Here is a 19,761-nt window from a genome sequence, read left to right on the forward strand (position 1 = left end):
ATACAAATTATGTTTATGAGTGTTAAACAAACTCAGACAAGAGAATACAAACAGAATACAGACAGACGCTACGGAACAGCAGCAATTGCACACGTCTGGTGCAGAACAAACAGTAGGCTACAAAACGGTACATCACAACTAACATTGTTCGTTTTTTAAGTGTGCTGGTGTGACATTTCGCCAAATTGCACGGGGGGGGGGGGATTAGTGTGAGCCCTGCGCTTGGTGGTTCTCCGCCAGTTTCTTCACTGCGGGTTGCAGAGAAGTTAGTTTCAGTCGCAGTGCACCTGAGGCCGTCAAGTCCAAGTGATTGCGGTACTTGGACTGCATGTGGAGGACCTGGCTGAATCCCTGCTCCACCAGGTATGTGGTTGGGAAAGCCAGAAGAAGCAGCCTCACTTTCTCCCACAGAGCCGGGTAACGCTGAGAGTACTTGACCCACATGTTGCCCCAGCCAGAGGTGCGGAAAATAGCCTGGGCCTCATCGTCACTCTGGATGTCGATGAGATGCTCCCGGATTGCTTGCTCGCATTCCGCCACGTCCGCCTGAAAGGGTTGCACCACCCAGATGGGAACATCAAGGTCCAAAAGATCCCTGAAGCGGATCTTCAAGTCAGCATTCACCATCCTCAGGTGCTCTGTGTAAATGAGGAGGCGCTCATCGGTAAGAGCCTCAGACACCTGCAATGAGCATAACCAGGAAATTGTTATCTGTGCAGAATGTTACTATCTGATTTTGAACTGGTTATTTTATTGCTAATTAGTTAACTAATTGATGTTTCTTAAAGTTTATACTCATAATACATAAGAACACAGAACATAAGTTATTTATACTAACCAGGAACACAAATATAGTTTTGCATAGAGTAGCCTACATTTATTACATGTATTATTTATTATTATCATAATGTAGTAGCCTAGGCTAGATTACCTTGGTCAACAGCGGGAAATAGGCAAACTGCTTCCTGCCTATGCTCTGCCTGTATAGATCCAGCCTGGAGGTGAGACTCTGGATGACCGCCTTGCTCTGGACCAGAGTAAGTCCTTTTCCTTGGAGCTTCAGTGTGACTTCATTCATTTTTCCAAAGAAGTCTGCGAGGTACATGATGTCGCAGCGGCTGGATGACACCTGTTCCCCAAGAGCTGCATCCACCTCCTCCAGGAACTCCACGATGCTGTCAAACAGCTCACAAAAGCGAGCAAGGCAGTTTCCTTTTGAGAGCCAGCGGACCTCAGTGTGGAGAAGAAGACGCTCAAAGGTCTCGTCATTTTCCTGACACAGCTGTCTGAACAATCTGGTATTCAGGGCGTGGGCTTTTATTTTGTTTATTGCCTTGACTGTAACATTGAGAGACTCATGGAGAGGTAGACTGTTAGATTTGGCCACAAGGTTGTGGCGGTGCAAGACACAGTGGACTGTGAGGACATGCGGGACCTGCTCCTTCAGCAGAGCGGTGAAGCCACGGTACCTGCCAACCATGGACGGGGCACCGTCAGTGGCACATGCAAGGATGTTCTTGATTGGGATTGACTTCTCCTGTAGATATACATCCAGTGCATTAAAAATGGTCTGGCCCTTGGTGTCTGTTTCCAGATATTTGGAAAATAAAAATTCCTCAGCCATTCCTCCTGACTGTTGGAGGCACTATAGCGGACATAGGCCATCAACAGAGCATTATTGTCAGCAGTGGTTGTCTCATCCAGCTGAAGACTGAATGGAGTTTCCCGCAGGATGGCACACAGCTGCTCCTCTGTATCGGCGCCCATCTCATCAACCCTGCGTGCTACGGTGTCATTGCTGAGTGGGATGGATTTCAGCACCTGTGTGGGATCACGCTCCATCACAGAAGATATTACCTCTTTGATGGCAGGGAGTACCAACTTCTCTCCAATTGTGAACGGCTGCCCACATTTGGCTATCAGCAGGGAGATATTATAGGATGCTATTAGCCCGCTGTCAGTCTGGGTGGTCTTCCTAGCGAAGAGACTGCTTATGGTGCTCCTACCATGTTTCTCTTTGAGGGCCTGGAAGAATGGACGCTGCTTATCTGCCTTGTCCGGGTGTATCTTGTTAAGGTGCTCCTTTAGACGTGAGGGTTTCATTGCCTCATTGGAAAATACTTGTTCACACAGTAAACACATTGGGAGTTGGTCATTGGTAGGTGACGGTATGAAGCCATAGCTAAGATACTCAATAGAGTACTGTCTGCATTTTAGCCTTTTCGCGGCCATTTTGATGATATAATATGATTTTAGTTGTTTTATAATGCTATGCTGGGAGCGCTCAGAAATGCGTGCTCTGACTGAAAAGACAGTTTGTCCACCTGACCGTGCGTGCATTTACGAATCATGTTACAATTCACTGCTGACAGCTGACCAATCGCAAGCAGGGGGAGGGAGTATTTGTCTGCGTCACAGAGCCCGGCCAAGTTCAGAGCACTGCGCTCTGGGAGCGCTCAGAGACGGGTGTTCTGACTGAAAAGACGGTTTGTCCGAGCGAACATTTACGAACGTAATAACACTGCTGACAGCTGTTTTTCATGAGAAAAATACTTTATGCGTCACCGCCCCCCAAGAACACATCAACGCCCCCCTTTTTAAAATATCTGTTCCAGCGCCCCCCAAAGTTCTCTGAACGCCCCCGTTGAGAAACGATGCCTTAGACACTACTAGACAAGCCTTAGACACTACTAGACAAGCCTTAGACACTACTAGACAAGCCTTAGACACTACTAGACAAGCCTTAGACACTACTAGACAAGCCTTAGACACTACTAGACAAGCCTTAGATACTACTAGACAAGCCTTAGACACTACTAGACAAGCCTTAGACACTACTAGACAAGCCTTAGACACTACTAGACAAGCCTTAGACACTACTAGACAAGCCTTAGATCAGTGGTTCTCAACCTTTTTGGGCCAGCGCCCCCCTGTCCATTATCCAGGTCTCTTACCGCCCCCCATAAAAAAAAGGCTTTTTTTCTTCCCTGAATATTCATGTTGACTAATATTCTGTGTTATATCATTTAAAAAGCATGTCACTGAATGCCAAATAATGGATTTGATTTAACTGGGCAGTTGGAATATCATCCAACTATCATTATCATTATCATTAGTTTACCAGAGAGCAGAAAAGCCATGTGAATGTGAATAAAAATGCTGTTTATGAGTGTTAAACAAACTCAGACAACATCAGAGAATACAAACAGACTGTTTTATGATGCTAATATTTATTATTTTTTTATTCGACTTTGTTAACACAGTTCCAAAGTTCAGAGCACTGCGCTTTGGGACCGCTCAGAGATGGGTGCTCTGACTGAAAAGACGGTTTGCCAGAGCGAACTGACCGTTCGTGCATTTACGAATGTACCTGTAATAACACTGCTGACAGCTGATCAATCGCAAGCAGACAGAGTAGTGGTTTCCTATAGCAACAAAAGTCACTGACAGCTGTTCGGAGTGCTTATGCGTTCGTTTCCAGGGCATCACATGAGGAGCAACATATCACTAAAAAGCGATCATATATTTTAGTTTGTAAACGTAAAGACGAACACATCGCAATGCTAACCTCAGAATGGCACTAGGGATAACATCCACAACAACACTTAACAGTAATACATTTATGTAATATACTGTAATGAACCTGCGAGGGGAGGGGACATTCGTAGCTGATTTCTCTAGGTTCGATTATTGGTAAGCGACAGAGAACTTTCCGGACTGGTTTATTACAATACGGTCGCTTTTTTGAGATAGGTTGTTCCTGCTGTGATGTTCTGGTATGGTGGTATGGTATTAGCACTCATTTTAACTAAATTAAATAAGCTATATTGAAAGGAAGCGAATGCATAAGCGCAGAGGGTAGTGTGTATACGCGGGGAGGGAGTATTTGGCACGACAGACTTACGTCACCGGCGGGGACATGCACTCAGTATCAAAACTAACATAAGAAATATTCTCTCTCGCTTATAGCCAACAATTACAATGAGCCTACAAACTGAAACACATGTCACTCAAGCATAGCCTACAAGGAAAACACTCATAGAAATTAAACAAGACCGTAAATTAAACAACACCGTATCGCTGTTAGATGAGCAACACAAATTAAATAGCCTATTCCTCATAAATCTTCGCCAACTGGCTAAATCCAAAGACAATCAACTATTTACAGTTATATAGCCTATTCCACTCCTATCCGTGTTCATTTGCGGGTGCTATGCAAGAAAAGGATGGCAAGGGTTGAAACATGACATTACAGATGGGATGAACCGGGGTTCTTAAACTAGCATAGTATTGCAATTTCTGCACTGTACATGAACTGTCAAGATTCCTCTACAATGCAGCTTACCCAGACACATTTGAAACTATCAAAAGCTCTGCCTTTGCTAGCTGAGTTTTTAGCTTCATCTTCTTGTTAACACTCTCACTTTAAAAAAAATTTGGGCGCTGCGCTACGTGTGTCTGCATCACAGAGCCCGGCCAAGTTCAGAACACTGCGCTCTGGGAGCGCTCAGAGATGGGTGCTCTGACTGAAAAGACGGTTTGTCCGAGCGAAATGACCGTTTGTGCATTTACGAACGTACCCGTAATAACACTGCTGACAGCTGTTTTTCATGAGAAAAATACTTAATGCGCGAACGCCCCCCAAGAACACCTCAACGCCCTCCTTTTAAAAATATCTGTTCCAGCTCCCCCCAATGTTGTCTGAACGCCCCCCGTTGAGAAACGATGCCTTAGATACTACTAGACAAGCCTTAGACACTATTAGACAAGCCTTAGACACTACTAGACAAGCCTTAGATACTACTAGACAAGCCTTAGATACTACTAGACAAGCCTTAGACACTACTAGACAAGCCTTAGATACTACTAGACAAGCCTTAGATACTACTAGACAAGCCTTAGACACTACTAGACAAGCCTTAGACACTACTAGACAAGCCTTAGACACTACTAGACAAGCCTTAGACACTACTAGACAAGCCTTAGATACTACTAGACAAGCCTTAGACACTACTAGACAAGCCTTAGACACTACTAGACAAGCCTTAGACACTACTAGACAAGCCTTAGATACTACTAGACAAGCCTTAGATACTACTAGACAAGCCTTAGACACTCAAGAAAAACTTCAAGCAAAATTGACAGACCTCGAAGCACGCTCCCGAAGAAACAACATAGGCATTTACGGCGTCCCCGAGGGTGCTGAAGGAGACAACGTGGAGGAGTTCATTGATGGGTTTATCAAGGCGGAGTTGTTCATTGATGGGTTTATCAAGGCGGAGTTGTTCATTGATGGGTTTATCAAGGCGGAGTTGGCCCTCACCGACATTGAACTTGGCATTCAGCGCTGCCACAGGGCGCTTGCAACCAAACCACCGCAAGGAGCTAACCCCCGATCTATTGTAATGTACTTTCTCCAATACAAAATAAAAGAGTTAGTGCTCCGCACTGCATGGAGGAAGAAAGAAGTTCACCTGGACGGGAAAAGAGTGTACTTCGAGCAAGATTACCCCACGGAGACGCAAAAAAAGAGGATGGCGTACGCTCCTATCAGAAAACTACTCAAAGAAAAGGGACTCCGCTTCCAGACTCCACCACCGGCGAAACTCCACGTATTCTACAACGACGGCCCCCTCACCTACAACAGCGCAGCAGAGGCTATGGAAGACCTGAGGAAGACCTGAGGAAGACCTGAGGAAGAGAGGGCTGATCACCGGTGAAGAGGGACCCGACACCCCAGCGAACTTGGAGAGGCTGAGCAACACGTCCTGGCAGACGACGAGGGGGAAAACGTCCCGAAAACGAGAAACGCATCGGGAGAGAACAAGGCAAAAGCTCCAGGAATTCCGCCGTGGCACCGGAGATATTGAATGATGTCATTCTATTGCAAAAAACACTTGACATAAACGGACATCTCATCCCTGTGGTAAGACTACACAAACAGACGGAGTGATAGTAGCCTGTGATTGGTAATTGGTCGCCCAGGGACAACAGAGATAAGGTTTAAATGTCGCACTAAGTTTTTGATTTGTTACTAGTCAAATGTTTAACTGGGATGTTAATTCTATAACCCAAACTGTTTAAAAATAACAGACCGTTATGTCTGGGAGGTGAACAGTGTCACCCCAACGCACAAGTGCGCTGTATTGTTGTACTAGGCAACAACTATCAGACTGCACGGGAAAGGCCCTTTGTGAAACGAAGGTTTTTCCTTTCCGACTGAGGTTACTTAAAGAAAAAACCTCAACTATGGAAGTCATTTCTTTTGAATGTACTTTTTTGTTTTTCATATTTTATGTTACTGTATATAGTTATGTTTTCAGGTCTTGGGTTTACTGTGGGATTAGACTTACCGCATTTGGTATCGCATGTTTCAACAAGAATATAGGATAGTTACACTTAATGTCAACGGGTTACAAAATCCAATTAAAAGAGGAAAACTCATAGCTAAGATGAAAAGAGAAAATCAACATATAATCTTTTGGCAAGAAACTCATATGGTGCGAGAGGAGCATGACAAACTTAAAAAGATGGGATTCAGAAACACTTTTTACTCATCCTATGCCAAAGGACGTGCGGGGGGTGTTGCAATATTGATTCCGAACAAAGTGGCTTTCCAAGCCTCCACGCAAATTAACAATGAAGACGGTTGTTTTGTTCTGGTGAAAGGGACTCTCGATTCTAAGGAAGTAACACTGCTTAATGTTTATAGACCACCAGGACGGGACAACTCATTTATTAAAAAAATATTCGATATAATCGCCACAGAAGTCACTGGTACTCTGATCTGTGGGGGGGACTGGAATGTGCAACTGCACGCCGCCCAATATTCATCGAACCCAACAAAAAGAATGAACCCTGAATCAATACATGTAGCAAAGTTGCTTAAAGAGATTGGCATGTTTGATGTGTGGAGGGAACTCAATCCCTCAGTGAAACAATTTACTTTTTTCTCTCATCCTCACGCGGTCCATTCCAGAGTTGACTTTTTTTTTATGTTTAACTCAGAGAGGCAGAGGATTATTGATTGCAGCATAGGGGTTGAAGATGTGTCGGATCACGCAGTTGTATATTTGAGACTGAATTTGGATGCCCAACCCAGGAATGGCATCTAGCCATTAGCCTAGATGCGGAAAAGGCCTTCGACTCGATGCGATGGGAATTCTTATACCTGGTGCTACAGCGTTTTGGCTTTGATGACGCAGTTATTGGATGTCTTAAATCCTTATATTACTTACCAACTGCCCGAATTAAAATAAATGGTAGCCTATCAAAAGTAGTTAACCTCGAACGTGGCTGTCGTCAAGGATGCAATTTAAGTCCCGCCCTCTTTTCGTTATTCATAGAAGCACTTGCACAAGCCATAAGAGAAGATGTCTCCATAACAGGAATCTCAATTAAAGAAATGGAACATAAAATATCTCTGTATGCGGATGATGTACTGGTGACTCTATCCAACCCAAAATCCAGCCTACCTAAACTCATGTCATGTCTGGTGAAGTATGGCTCATACTCGGGATACAAATTTAACATACATAAAACCCAAACTCTTTCTTTCAATTACTCACCACAGGAGAATATACATAAAAAGTACAATTTTGAATGGAATGCAGCTGTTATTAAATATCTAGGGGTTAATATACCAAAGAAACTAACTAACATTTATAATGTAAACTACAACCCTCTCACGAAGGAAATTAGAACAGAATTAGACTGATGGCTACCCTTAACGCTCAGTATGTATGATCGAATAGACTATAAAAATGAACATTCTGCCACTTTTGTTATTATTTTTTCAATCTTTACCAGTAGAGATCCCAAAGAAACAGTTCGATGATTGGAACCGAATGATCTCTAGGTGTCACGACCAGAGGGCGGAACCCAGAAGCAGACAACGGAGAACAGGTAGTATGATAATAACAGTGATTTATTATAGGGTTGGGGGTTAGGGGGAATCCGGCTGTGGGTGCTGAGGTAAAGCGGTTCTTGAGGTCGAGGAAAGCCTTAACGATCCGGCATGGGAACCCGGGGCTCTCGGATCACCGGAGTGGGCAGGAGCTGGGGGGTGGTCGGTGTAGCATCAGCAGCGGCGGCTGCTCCCGTGTCCTGGAACCTGGTCAGAGTAGTGCTCATGTCACGGAGCCTCCCCACTATCTCCTGTAGGAGGGAGTCGTGTTTCTCCAACACGGTGTAGTTATTGTTAACCATCTGCCGGACTGTCTCGATGTCTGCTGGGTTCGACATGGCCAGATCGTACTGTCACGACCAGAGGGCGGAACCCAGAAGCAGACAACGGAGAACAGGTAGTATGATAATAACAGTGATTTATTATAGGGTTGGGGGTTAGGGGGAATCCGGCTGGGGGTAGGTAGTGCAGGTAGGGGGTCTGGCAGGTAGGCAGGTACTCCGACAGGCAGGGGGTCAGGCAGGTAGGCAGGTAGTCAGACAGGCAGGAGGTCGGCAGGCAGGGAATCCTTAAACGGGGAATAGGGAGAATAGGGTTAGGCTAGGGTATCGGATAACGTCTAGAGTAGAGGGAACGAACATATGAACCAACCATTAAGTGGTTACGATCTGGCGTTGACTGGAAGCAGGAGCAGGGCTTAAGTAGGAACCAGTCGCGGTCTTAATCGGCCACACCTGGCGCCACTGATAGATGGCTGATGAGCCGGGGGCGGAGCTGGGGGCGGAACTGTGACAGTATCCCCCCTCCGATGGACGCCTCTGGGCGGACCACCAGGCTTGCCGGGGTGTCGGCGGTGGAAGTCCTGGACGAGCGTAGGGTCGAGGATCTGTCGCCGAGGGACCCAGCACCTCTCCTCAGGACCATAGCCCTCCCAGTCCACCAGGTACTGGAAACCTCGACCACGGCTACGAGAATCCAAGAGGCGGTGGACGGTGTAGGCAGGGAGGTCATCAATCATCCTGGGGGGGGGTGGGTCGAGAACTGGAGGAGACAGGGGACTGGAGGACACAGGTTTGAGGAGGGAAACATGGAAGGAGGGATGGACACGGAGGGTACGGGGAAGCTTGAGGCGCATGACCATGGGGTTGATCACCCGCTCAATGGTGAAGGGACCAATGAACCTCTGGGACAATTTCCTGGATTCAGTCCTTAGCGGTAGACATTTCGTGGATAACCATACCTTGTCCCCGGGGGCATAATTGGGAGCAGGGATACGCCGACGGTTGGCCTGTCGTTGGTAACGCTCCGATGCCCGAAGAAGGGTGGCACGGGCCCGATGCCAGGTCCTATGGCAGCGGCGGAGGTGAGCCTGGACGGACGGGACCAGGATCTCCTCCTCCTGGGAAGGGAACAGGGGAGGCTGATAGCCGTAAAGGCACTGAAAGGGTGACATACCTGTGGCCGAGGTAGCCAGGGTGTTGTGGGCGTACTCCACCCACGGTAATTGGGTTGCCCAGGTAGTAGGGTTGGCTGACACCAAGCAGCGCAGGGTGGACTCCAGCTTCTGGTTGGCCCTCTCCGCCTGACCGTTGGTCTGGGGATGGAACCCTGAGGTCAGGCTGATGGATGCCCCGAGGCTGGAGCAGAAAGCCTTCCAGACCGCCGAGGTGAACTGTGGTCCCCGATCAGACACCACGTCAGTGGGTAGGCCGTGGGGCCGGAACACCTCTCTCACCAACAGATCCGCCGTCTCCCTGGCGGAAGGAAGCTTGGGCAGGTGCAAAAAGTGGGCAAATTTACTAAAGCGGTCGACCACAGTCAAAATCACAGTCATGCCGTCAGACATGGGCAGACCCGAAACGAAATCCAGGGCCACATGGGACCAGGGGCGACGGGGAATGGGCAGAGGACGCAGTAGGCCCGAACTGGGCTGGTTAGAAGATTTATTCCGGGCACATACAGAACAGGCCAGCACAAAGGCCTTGGTGTCCTCAGGCATGGTTGGCCACCAAAAGCGCCGGCGGAGGAACGCCAGGGTCCTAGTCACCCCAGGGTGGCAGGTGAGGGTGGAGGCGTGAGCCCATAGTAGCACCCGGGATCTCACTGTGTCAGGGACGAATAGGCGACCAGGAGGACCGTTTCCCGGGTCGGGCTGAGCCCGCTGAGCGGTCCTGACCGCCTCCTCAATTTCCCAGGTGACGGCCGCGACCACGCAGGTGACCGGCATGATGGTGTCCGGCACTGAGCTGGTCTCACTCTCCTTGTCGTAAAGGCGGGACAGGGCATCGGGCTTCACGTTCCTGGATCCCGGCCTAAAAGTGAGGGAAAAATTAAAACGGCCAAAAAACAGCGCCCATCTGGCCTGGCGGGAATTGAGCCGTTTAGCCGTACGGATGTACTCCAGGTTTCGGTGGTCAGTCCACACGAGGAAGGGTTGTTCCGAGCCCTCCAGCCAATGCCTCCATTCCTCTAACGCCAGCTTCACAGCCAACAGCTCACGGTTACCCACGTCATAGTTTCTCTCCGCCGGAGAGAGACGGTGGGACAGGAAGGCGCAGGGATGGACCTTACCGTCCGTAGCGCGTTGGGAGAGGACAGCCCCCACCCCGATGTCCGAGGCATCCACCTCCACCACGAACTGCCTGGAGGGATCCGGCTGAATGAGGATGGGTGCTGAGGTAAAGCGGTTCTTGAGGTCGAGGAAAGCCTTAACGATCCGGCATGGGAACCCGGGGCTCTCGGATCACCGGAGTGGGCAGGAGCTGGGGGGTGGTCGGTGTAGCATCAGCAGCGGCGGCTGCTCCCGTGTCCTGGAACCTGGTCAGAGTAGTGCTCATGTCACGGAGCCTCCCCACTATCTCCTGTAGGAGGGAGTCGTGTTTCTCCAACACGGTGTAGTTATTGTTAACCATCTGCCGGACTGTCTCGATGTCTGCTGGGTTCGACATGGCCAGATCGTACTGTCACGACCAGAGGGCGGAACCCAGAAGCAGACAACGGAGAACAGGTAGTATGATAATAACAGTGATTTATTATAGGGTTGGGGGTTAGGGGGAATCCGGCTGGGGGTAGGTAGTGCAGGTAGGGGGTCTGGCAGGTAGGCAGGTACTCCGACAGGCAGGGGGTCAGGCAGGTAGTCAGACAGGCAGGAGGTCGGCAGGCAGGGAATCCTTAAACGGGGAATAGGGAGAATAGGGTTAGGCTAGGGTATCGGATAACGTCTAGAGTAGAGGGAACGAACATATGAACCAACCATTAAGTGGTTACGATCTGGCGTTGACTGGAAGCAGGAGCAGGGCTTAAGTAGGAACCAGTCGCGGTCTTAATCGGCCACACCTGGCGCCACTGATAGATGGCTGATGAGCCGGGGGCGGAACTGTGACACTAGGTTTGTGTGGAAAGGTCAGAAACCTAGGGTGCGATTCAACACCTTACAATTACCGAAAGAAAAGGGGGGTATGTCTCTCCCTTGCCTGGAGGATTATTATAAAGCAGCCCAACTAAGATACTTGGTATGCTGGTGTAATGATGATTACAACGCAAAATGGAAAGACATAGAACTGAGTCAACTGAATGTCCCCCTTCAATCCTTACTGGGTGATACAACTTCTAAGACTGTGTACTCAGATGAATTAAGTAGTTGGACGAAGGTTGCTCTCAATATTTGGTTCAAAGAATGTAAACACTCAAAACTTGAAAAAGACGCACAGCTGCTAAGATGGGTGGCATATAATAGAGATTTTAAACCAGGACAGCTGGACCCAAGATTTAAACAATGGACCAGGAAGGGAATTACATCATATTGCCTAATTTCATCTAATACAGGCTTGAATAGCTTTCAATATCTTATTGATAATCACAACCTAGAGAAACAAGATTTCTACAGGTATTTACAACTGAGGCATTACTTCGATAAGAATATAAAAAATAATGAGGTTTCTGAAATGAGTCTAGTCAACATTTTTATTGATGCGTATAAGGGCAACACCCACAAGAAACTGGTGTCAAGAATGTATCTGAGTATACAGTCCACCAAGAATCACTCCACCTTATACAGTATGTTAGGGATAAGTGGGAGAAGGAAGCAAACATAGTCCTAACTGAGGAAGAATGGTTGAACATATGTAAAATACAATCCACCACCTCTAGCTCTGGACAATGGAGAGAATTTTCATGGAAGAACATTATTAGGTTTTTTATTACCCCAAGAAGAACATATTTACAGAATGGTACACCGGGAGCTGGGAATTGCTGGAGAGAGTGCAACAATTCAATGGCTGATTTCTACCACATTTTTTGGGGAATGCCCAGCAATTCAATCCTATTGGCTAGAGATAATTTCAGAAATAAATTTGATAATGGGAATGGAGATTGAATGTAGATTCGATATTGTATATTTGGGTAATATACCGACCACACTTAGTACTCAGGATAAGTACCTCCTTAAAATATTAATGGTAGCTAGCAAAAAAGCAATAACCAAGAAATGGTTGAATAAGAATCCTCCAACAAAAGGAGAGTGGATAACAATAATACAGGGAATGTTTGAGATGGAGAGTCTCACCTTCTCCTTGAGATTATGTGTTGATAAAATGTATAGGTATTGGTCGAAATGGATATTATACAGAGGGGTAGATGCTGCCTCCTCTTCCCCAGCGTAGCTCTATATGGGGGGTTTGTGTGTTATCAAACGCAAATGGTCTCAGTATGTTTTTTCTTTTTATAATTTATCACAACCTGTTTAATTTTACTTTTTTTAAAAACATTTATTCTATTTTCTCAATTATTCCTTCTGTGACTGAGAGATTGGATAAGAGCACACAAAGTTCCTGTACAACCTTACTGATTCCCTCTGAGGACAAGATGGACTGAGAGTGATACTGATATTCCCTGAATCTATTATGACTAATGGACAAAGTAACCTGTGACACAAAGCAAACTATTGAGGACATATGTAAGAATGCAATACCCACGATGACCTGTCTGTTTTTTTGTTCTTTGTTATTCATGTGAAAAAAGAAAAGAAAAAAAAGTATTAAAAACAAAAAGTCATACTATATGTTAAAAATAATAATAAAAGGAAATTGAATGAATGACCAACCTTGTTCTTCCCATACTCTGCCTATCTGATATATATAAAAAATTATGGAGAAGTTCGGCTTTGACCGATGCCCTAATTTCTCCTTTTAGCCACCAGCCTGTATCCTCAGAGTTGAAATCGGCCCTCGGCAAAGCCTCGTTTCACTTCCCCAATACAAGTGAAGGCGGTTCCAAAAATAATCCAAGTCTGAGACCAAGTATTATTCAGTAAGAAACCCTCTACGTCTTACAGCTCAATTGGCTGGGATCACTCCAAACTATTAGCTACTAGCTAAAAAGAGGAAGTTCTCCTCTCCCGGAGACCATCTGGTCAAGAAGGGGAAAGTTACTTGCTCTTACGCCTAGTGAGCTTATTTTAGTAAAAGGGGAACTCCTTTGTCCTCAAGCTCTGTCCCTAGTTCAACATAAAACATTGTTTTAATCAACATCAAGATTGCGCACACATCCTATCTCAAGTCTCAGCTACATCACATTGGTCCTATCTCACATTTCTTATACATCTTGCAACACAATCAACCCCATTCTAGTGGGTACCTTGGATATGTTGATTTCTCTCAGAGTATATGTGTTCAACGTTTCACTTCCTGATTCTATTCCTATGCAAGCAGGTCTACATTTCATAGCAAATCAGTCTGGCAGATCATGGCAGAAACATTCATCATTGCAGAGTCATTGGTGGTAAACCCAGGTTAATCATGTGGAACAGCTCGATGTCATAGTTCAAGTCCAGACCCAATGCTGGCATTGGATCCTCCTCGGACGGAGGTGGGGTCTGCTCATCGTTGCCCTCTGGTGGTGTTATAATGACCTGTGGCAGGGTGGACTGCTCGATGCCTCCCTCTGGTGGCAAGAACCGTGGAGTGATCTTCAACAACCACTTATCCGGTGTGGTGAACATCACACACTCCTGCAGATTCTTCCTCTCTGATGCTTCTTCAGGCCTTGTGCCCGAGTGAAATTCTTGCCACACTGTGTGCACTGGTATGGTTTCTCTCCTGTGTGTATTCTCTGGTGTGCTTTTAGGCTTTCTGCCTGACTGAAACTCTTGCCACACTGTGTGCACTGGTATGGTTTCTCTCCTGTGTGTATTCTCTGGTGTGTCTTTAGGTGTCCTGAATGATTGAAACTCTTCCCACACTGTGTGCACTGGTATGGTTTCTCTCCTGTGTGAATTCTCAGGTGGCTCTTTAGGTTTTGTGCATGACTGAAACTCTTCCCACACTGGGAACAGTGGTATGGTTTCTCTCCTGTGTGTATTCTCTGGTGTATAGTTAGGTGTCCTGCTTGAGTAAAACATTTCTCACACTGGGAGCACTGGTAAGGTTTCTCTCCAGTGTGTATTCTCTGATGTGTCTTCAGGTTTGCTGCATGCTTGAAACTTTTGCCACACTGGGAGCAGTGGTGTGTTTTCTCTCCTGAGTGTCTGTGTTGTTTATGGTTTCCTGATGTGGTGGAGCTGGGCTCGTGGTCTGAACCTGGGTTGGAGCTCTGCTCATCTGTAAGAATATGAACATATACAGGGTTACAAACACATTTTGTACAAAACATTGAGCAAAGTTGTCAAAAAGAATATTATTTTAAATAGATATATACCTATAGTTTACACTCTTTGAAGTCAAGTCAAGTCAACTTTATTTGTATAGCACATTTACGTACAGCAATGCTGAGCCAAAGTGCTTCACAGTAAAAATAGATAAATGCAGGAGATAAGTAAGCACAATGCACACAATACAATGTAATACAAAATATGGTAAAATTAAAAGAGAAGATAAAAGGACTAAAAAAACAATAAAACAATAAGACAATAAGAGAGCCAGGGACCTACAATAAAAACTATAAAATAATAAAAGCCAGCCACCGATAGCTAGGTGGGGGGAAGGCTAGGGAAAACAGGTGTGTTTTAAGGAGAGATTTAAAAATCTCCAGGGTCTGAGCGGCCCGTACGTGGAGGGGGAGGCTGTTCCAGAGTTTAGGTGCAGCAGCCGCAAAGGCTCTGTTCCCCCTGGTTTTCAGCCTGGTTCTGGGCACCACCAGCAGCAGCTGGTCTGCTGATCTGAGGGATCTGGAGGGGGTGTGGCGGTGCAAGAGCTCAGAGAGGTAAAGGGGGGCCAGTCCATTTAGTGCTTTAAAAACGGTCAGGGATCATTTAAAATCAATGCGGTAACGCACAGGCAGCCAGTGGAGCGAACACAGAATTGGACTAATGTGTTCTCACTTTTTAGTCCTCGTAAGGAGGCGCGCAGCCGCGTTTTGGACGAGTTGTAGGCGGCGGAGCAGGGACTGGTCGATCCCCATGTAGAGTGCGTTACAGTAGTCCAGGCGAGTAGTGACAAAGGCATGTATCACACTCTCCAGGTTCTTCTGGGAGAGGTAGGCCTTTGTCTTAGCCAGGAGTCTAAGATGATAAAAACTATTTTTTTACAACGGAGCTGACTTGCTTTTCTAATTTAAAAGCACTATCAAAAATGACTCCAAGGTTCCTAACTGAGGTGGAGAGGTTAGAACTCAGGGGACCAAGGGCGTCGACGAGGGGGGCCGGGGGGGCACAATTAAAAACAATAACCTCAGTTTTTTTTTCATTGAGGGTTAAAAAGTTTTCTGACATCCAGCACTTTATTTCAGTCAGGCAGTCAAGCAGGTTTCTCCTCTAAAACCTCTCCAAGAAGTGCACATCTGGCTGCTTTTATGGACTTTTAAATCAACAAACAAGTTGAGTCACTTCCAGGCTTCACCTGGACTCTGGCTTCCATCTCAGTTCGCTTCATCCTGGCTCTACATCTCCTAAGCCTGGACCTCAGCTGTTACCTGCTTGGCTCCACACCTGCAGCCTGGACTTAAACTAGCCCCAGCCTGGGCCCACACCTGCTACAGCCAAACAATCTCCGACAGGTAGGCTGGCTGCTTTATGCTGCTGCTAGCTTACCTGTTCACTGCTTCTAGCTTCATTACCTGTTGTCTGCTGCTAGCTAGGGCTGCAACTAACGATTATTTTGGTAGTCGACTAATCTGTCGATACTTTTTTCGGTTAGTCGCGATTAGTCATGTGGCTTTTCGCTGCGCGTAAATGGCGACGCAGAAGCATAAATCCGGCTTAACTAGCTATCTAACCTAACGTTACGCCAAGCTACAGCTGCTCACAGAGCTAGTTGATTGGCTAGCTAGCATTGCTGGCTAGACTACAGACAGCTCACGTTAGTAGGCTACGCTTGGCGCTGTTTATCTTACAGACAGCTCGCTGGTGGACTCAACATAATTGAAATAGCATTCACTTATCGAGCATCATTCATGATCATCCACCATGACTACCTGGTATTTTAATAGCGACCACCCCTCACTTCATTTCATCTCGTGTTCTCCTGGCTTCAACATGGAAAACCCCTGCTACGTAACGTTACATACAAGCGCCTCTGTCTGTCACACGCGTGCCACAGGGCAAATAAATTAATAGCACAAACGCTCATAGCATGTACAGCCCTGTCCATGAGACGTTGTTTTCCAACATGTAACAGTAAAGCTAACATAAACATTACGACCCTAACAATATAACGTTAGCCAGTTGGCTAAAACTTACCCAGCTAATTCTTGCATGGCTCCCGTAAAAAAAAAAAAAAAAAAAAAAAAAGTTTTAATTTTATTTTTAAATACGATTAGTCGACACTAAAATTCCACGTCGACAAGTTTTTATGATCGACGTCGTCGATTATGTCGACTAATCGTTGCAGCCCTACTGCTAGCTACCTGTTCTCTGCTGCTACCTGTTCTCTGCTGCTACCCACCTGCTCCTGGCTGCATGCTACCTACCTGCTGCTAGCTACTTGTTAGTTAGCCAATCAGTTGGCTTGCTGAACTGAGGACTGCTAATCTCTGTAACTTTTGTTTGGTTCCGGTGTTTGTTGGCATGTATTTTCCTGTGGCCTTCTGGCCTACACTGCTGGTTACTTGTCTGCTCACTCTGGCCCAATCTCCTGAGGTTGCACCCGGGCGTTTACACAGGCCAGCCATAGTTTCCTATGGTGGTGGCACGCTGGATTTCAGTTTACTGCCCAGAGATGCCTCCACTTTCTGGATTACAAAGAATACATGTCTTCCTAGTCTGTCTGTGCCATGCTCTCCATTGTATTCCTTCATACTGTTGCAGCAATTTATTGACCCTCCTCTCCCAATCCATGCCAAACCCTCCATGAAAAATAACAATCATCTTAAGCAAGGCTATGGCTCCATACTTAGACGCATTTTGATTATCCTCATCCTTTTCATCTCTGGTAATGTACATCCCAATCCAGGCCCAGCTATTGTTGATCATGCCATCTCTGACCTGTCATTCAATGATTTATGTGATGGCAAGTCTATGGGCTTTCTAGACCTGCTAAAGTCCTGGGTACACACTGTTATTCCTGATGTTCTAGCTATTTCAGAATCATGGCTTAAGAACAGTGTTTCCAATCTAGACATCTCCATACCAGGTTACAACATTTTTCGTCAGGACAGAGCCACCAAAGGTGGTGGTGTAGTTTTGTTTGTTAAAGACCACCTGCAATGTTCTATCTTAATGTCCAAGTCTGTCCCCGAACAATTTGAACTGCTAGTGTTAAGGATCAAACTGTCTTCCAATTTCTCTCTCTCTGTCGCTGTCTGCTACAGACCACCCTCTGCCCCAGCTTGCACCCTAACTGCACTTGGTGTACTCCTGGCCCCACACGTGGCTGGACTCATCCCTTTCCTTCACCACCCACATAAAGCACCTGCAGACAAAGTCAAAGCTCGCCTAAGCTTTTTATACCGGAACAAGGCCTCTTTCACCCGTGCAGCCAAACATACCCTTGTCAAGATGACCATCCTGCCCATATTCGACTATGGCGATACCATCTATAGGATGGCATCTCAGTCTGCCCTCAGGAAACTCCACACACTCCATCACTCCGCCATTCGTTTTGCCACTGGTGCGCCTTTCACAACTCACCACTGTGACCTGTACACCCTTGTAGACTGGACATCTCTTCACAGCAGACGGCTCTGTCACTGGCTTCATCTTATCTATAGAACCATACTTTGCAAAACACCTCTCTACCTCTCATCCCTTCTGCACCTCTCTCACCGTCCCGTCATCATTCTAAGATCCAGTGATCTTGTCCGACTCACCATCCCCAAAGCCCGTACCGTTGTCGGTCGCAGCGATTTCCGGTTCGCTGCAGCACACGACTGGAACACCTTATAGAACACCCTCAAACTCACCACCCTCACCTCACTCACTGCTTTCAAACAAATCCTGCATCGAACCATAGTCGATCAATGCACCTGCTGATCACTGTCTCTCACCCATCCCATAACCCATCACTGCCTCATTTTAAGTACCCCTGCTCCACTCCCCCCGCTATCCCTCACCTCCGCTCTTCCTCTCCCCTACCTCCTCCTTCTCTCTCCCCTCTCTCTGACTATTTGCCAGTGTTTTATTGTTTTATTGTTGTAAATTATTTAACCCGTTTTATTCTAGCTTCCCCCCCCCCCCAAAGAGGCATTGCTTTTTGGTCAGGCTGCATTTGTAAATAAGAATTTGTTCTTACATGTTTGCCTGGTTAAATAAAGGTTAACAAAATACATTTAAAAAATAAATTAATAAATGGTGTCTCTCTGGTTTCTCAAATATATTGTTAAAGAAAAGGTGTAATAACATAAAATAATATAAACATGCCTGTACGTCATATACGTGTGAGTTTGTCCCAACATAATACAAGGGTCAAAGGGTCAAATTGTATGACCAAGTGGATTGGGGGAGTAACACAATGGTTAACCCATTTAAACCAGGGGCGCTGTTGCGTTGTTCTACCTTTCAAGCCGGGAAAGCGGATACGTCATTTTGTAGTATGTGTATTTTTTCCACATTCTTCTGGTCTCTTGGCCAATGGAATGCATCAACATATACACGTGGGAGTATCTACACACGCGCAGATTTTTTTTTCCCACGTTATCTTGGCAACAGTGGAGAAGTTTCTGAAGTTAGTTCTGAAGGGAGTGATATTGATGATGAGATGCAACGTTTGCAGGAAAAGCGCTATACAAATAAAAGTAATTACTATTATTATTATTATTATTATTATGACAATGTTATAACTGATTCGGATGATTTAGAAGGCTTTGAAACGGAATGGAAGACGGACAACTAGCACCGTAATCCTAGGAGGCGTTTCAACCGCGTCTCGTCAGCCTCGACAGCCTACAGTAAAGGGCCCTCCAAACTCATCACAGCTGGCTGAACTGCGCTCTTCAGTCGCCAGGGCAAGACAGATCGTTAGCCAACTTGTTGAGCCACTAATGCGACGGTGCAGCCCCCCTTCTCTCCCCCCACCCTCACTCCCTGCCCCCAACTCCCCAAACCACTCAACCCCAAATAAAGGTCCTTAATGACATTCGTGTGAACACTGACTCCAGAAAAATCTGTTTTAGTACTACTAGACTGGTTTAGATCCTACCTACAGGACAGAAGCTATTATGTCTCCATTGGCAACTTTGTGTGCGACCAAATTAAAATGACATGTGGGGTTCCCCAAGGGTCAATCCCCCCTCCTATTCAATCTCTATATGCTTCCATTGGGACACATCATAAAAAAGAACAAAATTGCCTACCACAAATATGCAGATGACATTAGGGATGGACGGTTTTTCGGTTAAACCGAAAACCGGGGTTTATAAAAATAGAAACGGTTTTTTATGAAAACCGTCTGAAACCGTTTTTTTTTTTTTTTTTTTTTTAGAAGAAT

The 19,761-nt window shown here is 46.2% G+C and overlaps 1 protein-coding gene across 1 annotated transcript; it reads right to left on the reverse strand.

Moving 5' to 3' along the window:
* Nucleotides 1–204: 204 nt before the first annotated feature.
* Nucleotides 205–2,103, reverse strand: LOC308175599 (zinc finger BED domain-containing protein 5-like; the record flags this gene model as incomplete). Its single annotated transcript, XM_080551235.1, has 3 exons — nt 205–681; nt 932–1,338; nt 1,635–2,103. The coding sequence occupies 3 exons, from the start codon at nt 2,101–2,103 to the stop codon at nt 205–207; spliced, it is 1,353 nt and encodes a 450-aa protein (XP_080407361.1).
* Between the last annotated feature and the right edge of the window lie 17,658 nt (nt 2,104–19,761).

The sequence above is a fragment of the Nansenia antarctica genome, assembly GCF_963989245.1.
Source record: "Nansenia antarctica genome assembly, contig: SCAFFOLD_25, whole genome shotgun sequence".
In the NCBI taxonomy this organism is placed as follows: domain Eukaryota; kingdom Metazoa; phylum Chordata; class Actinopteri; order Argentiniformes; family Microstomatidae; genus Nansenia; species Nansenia antarctica.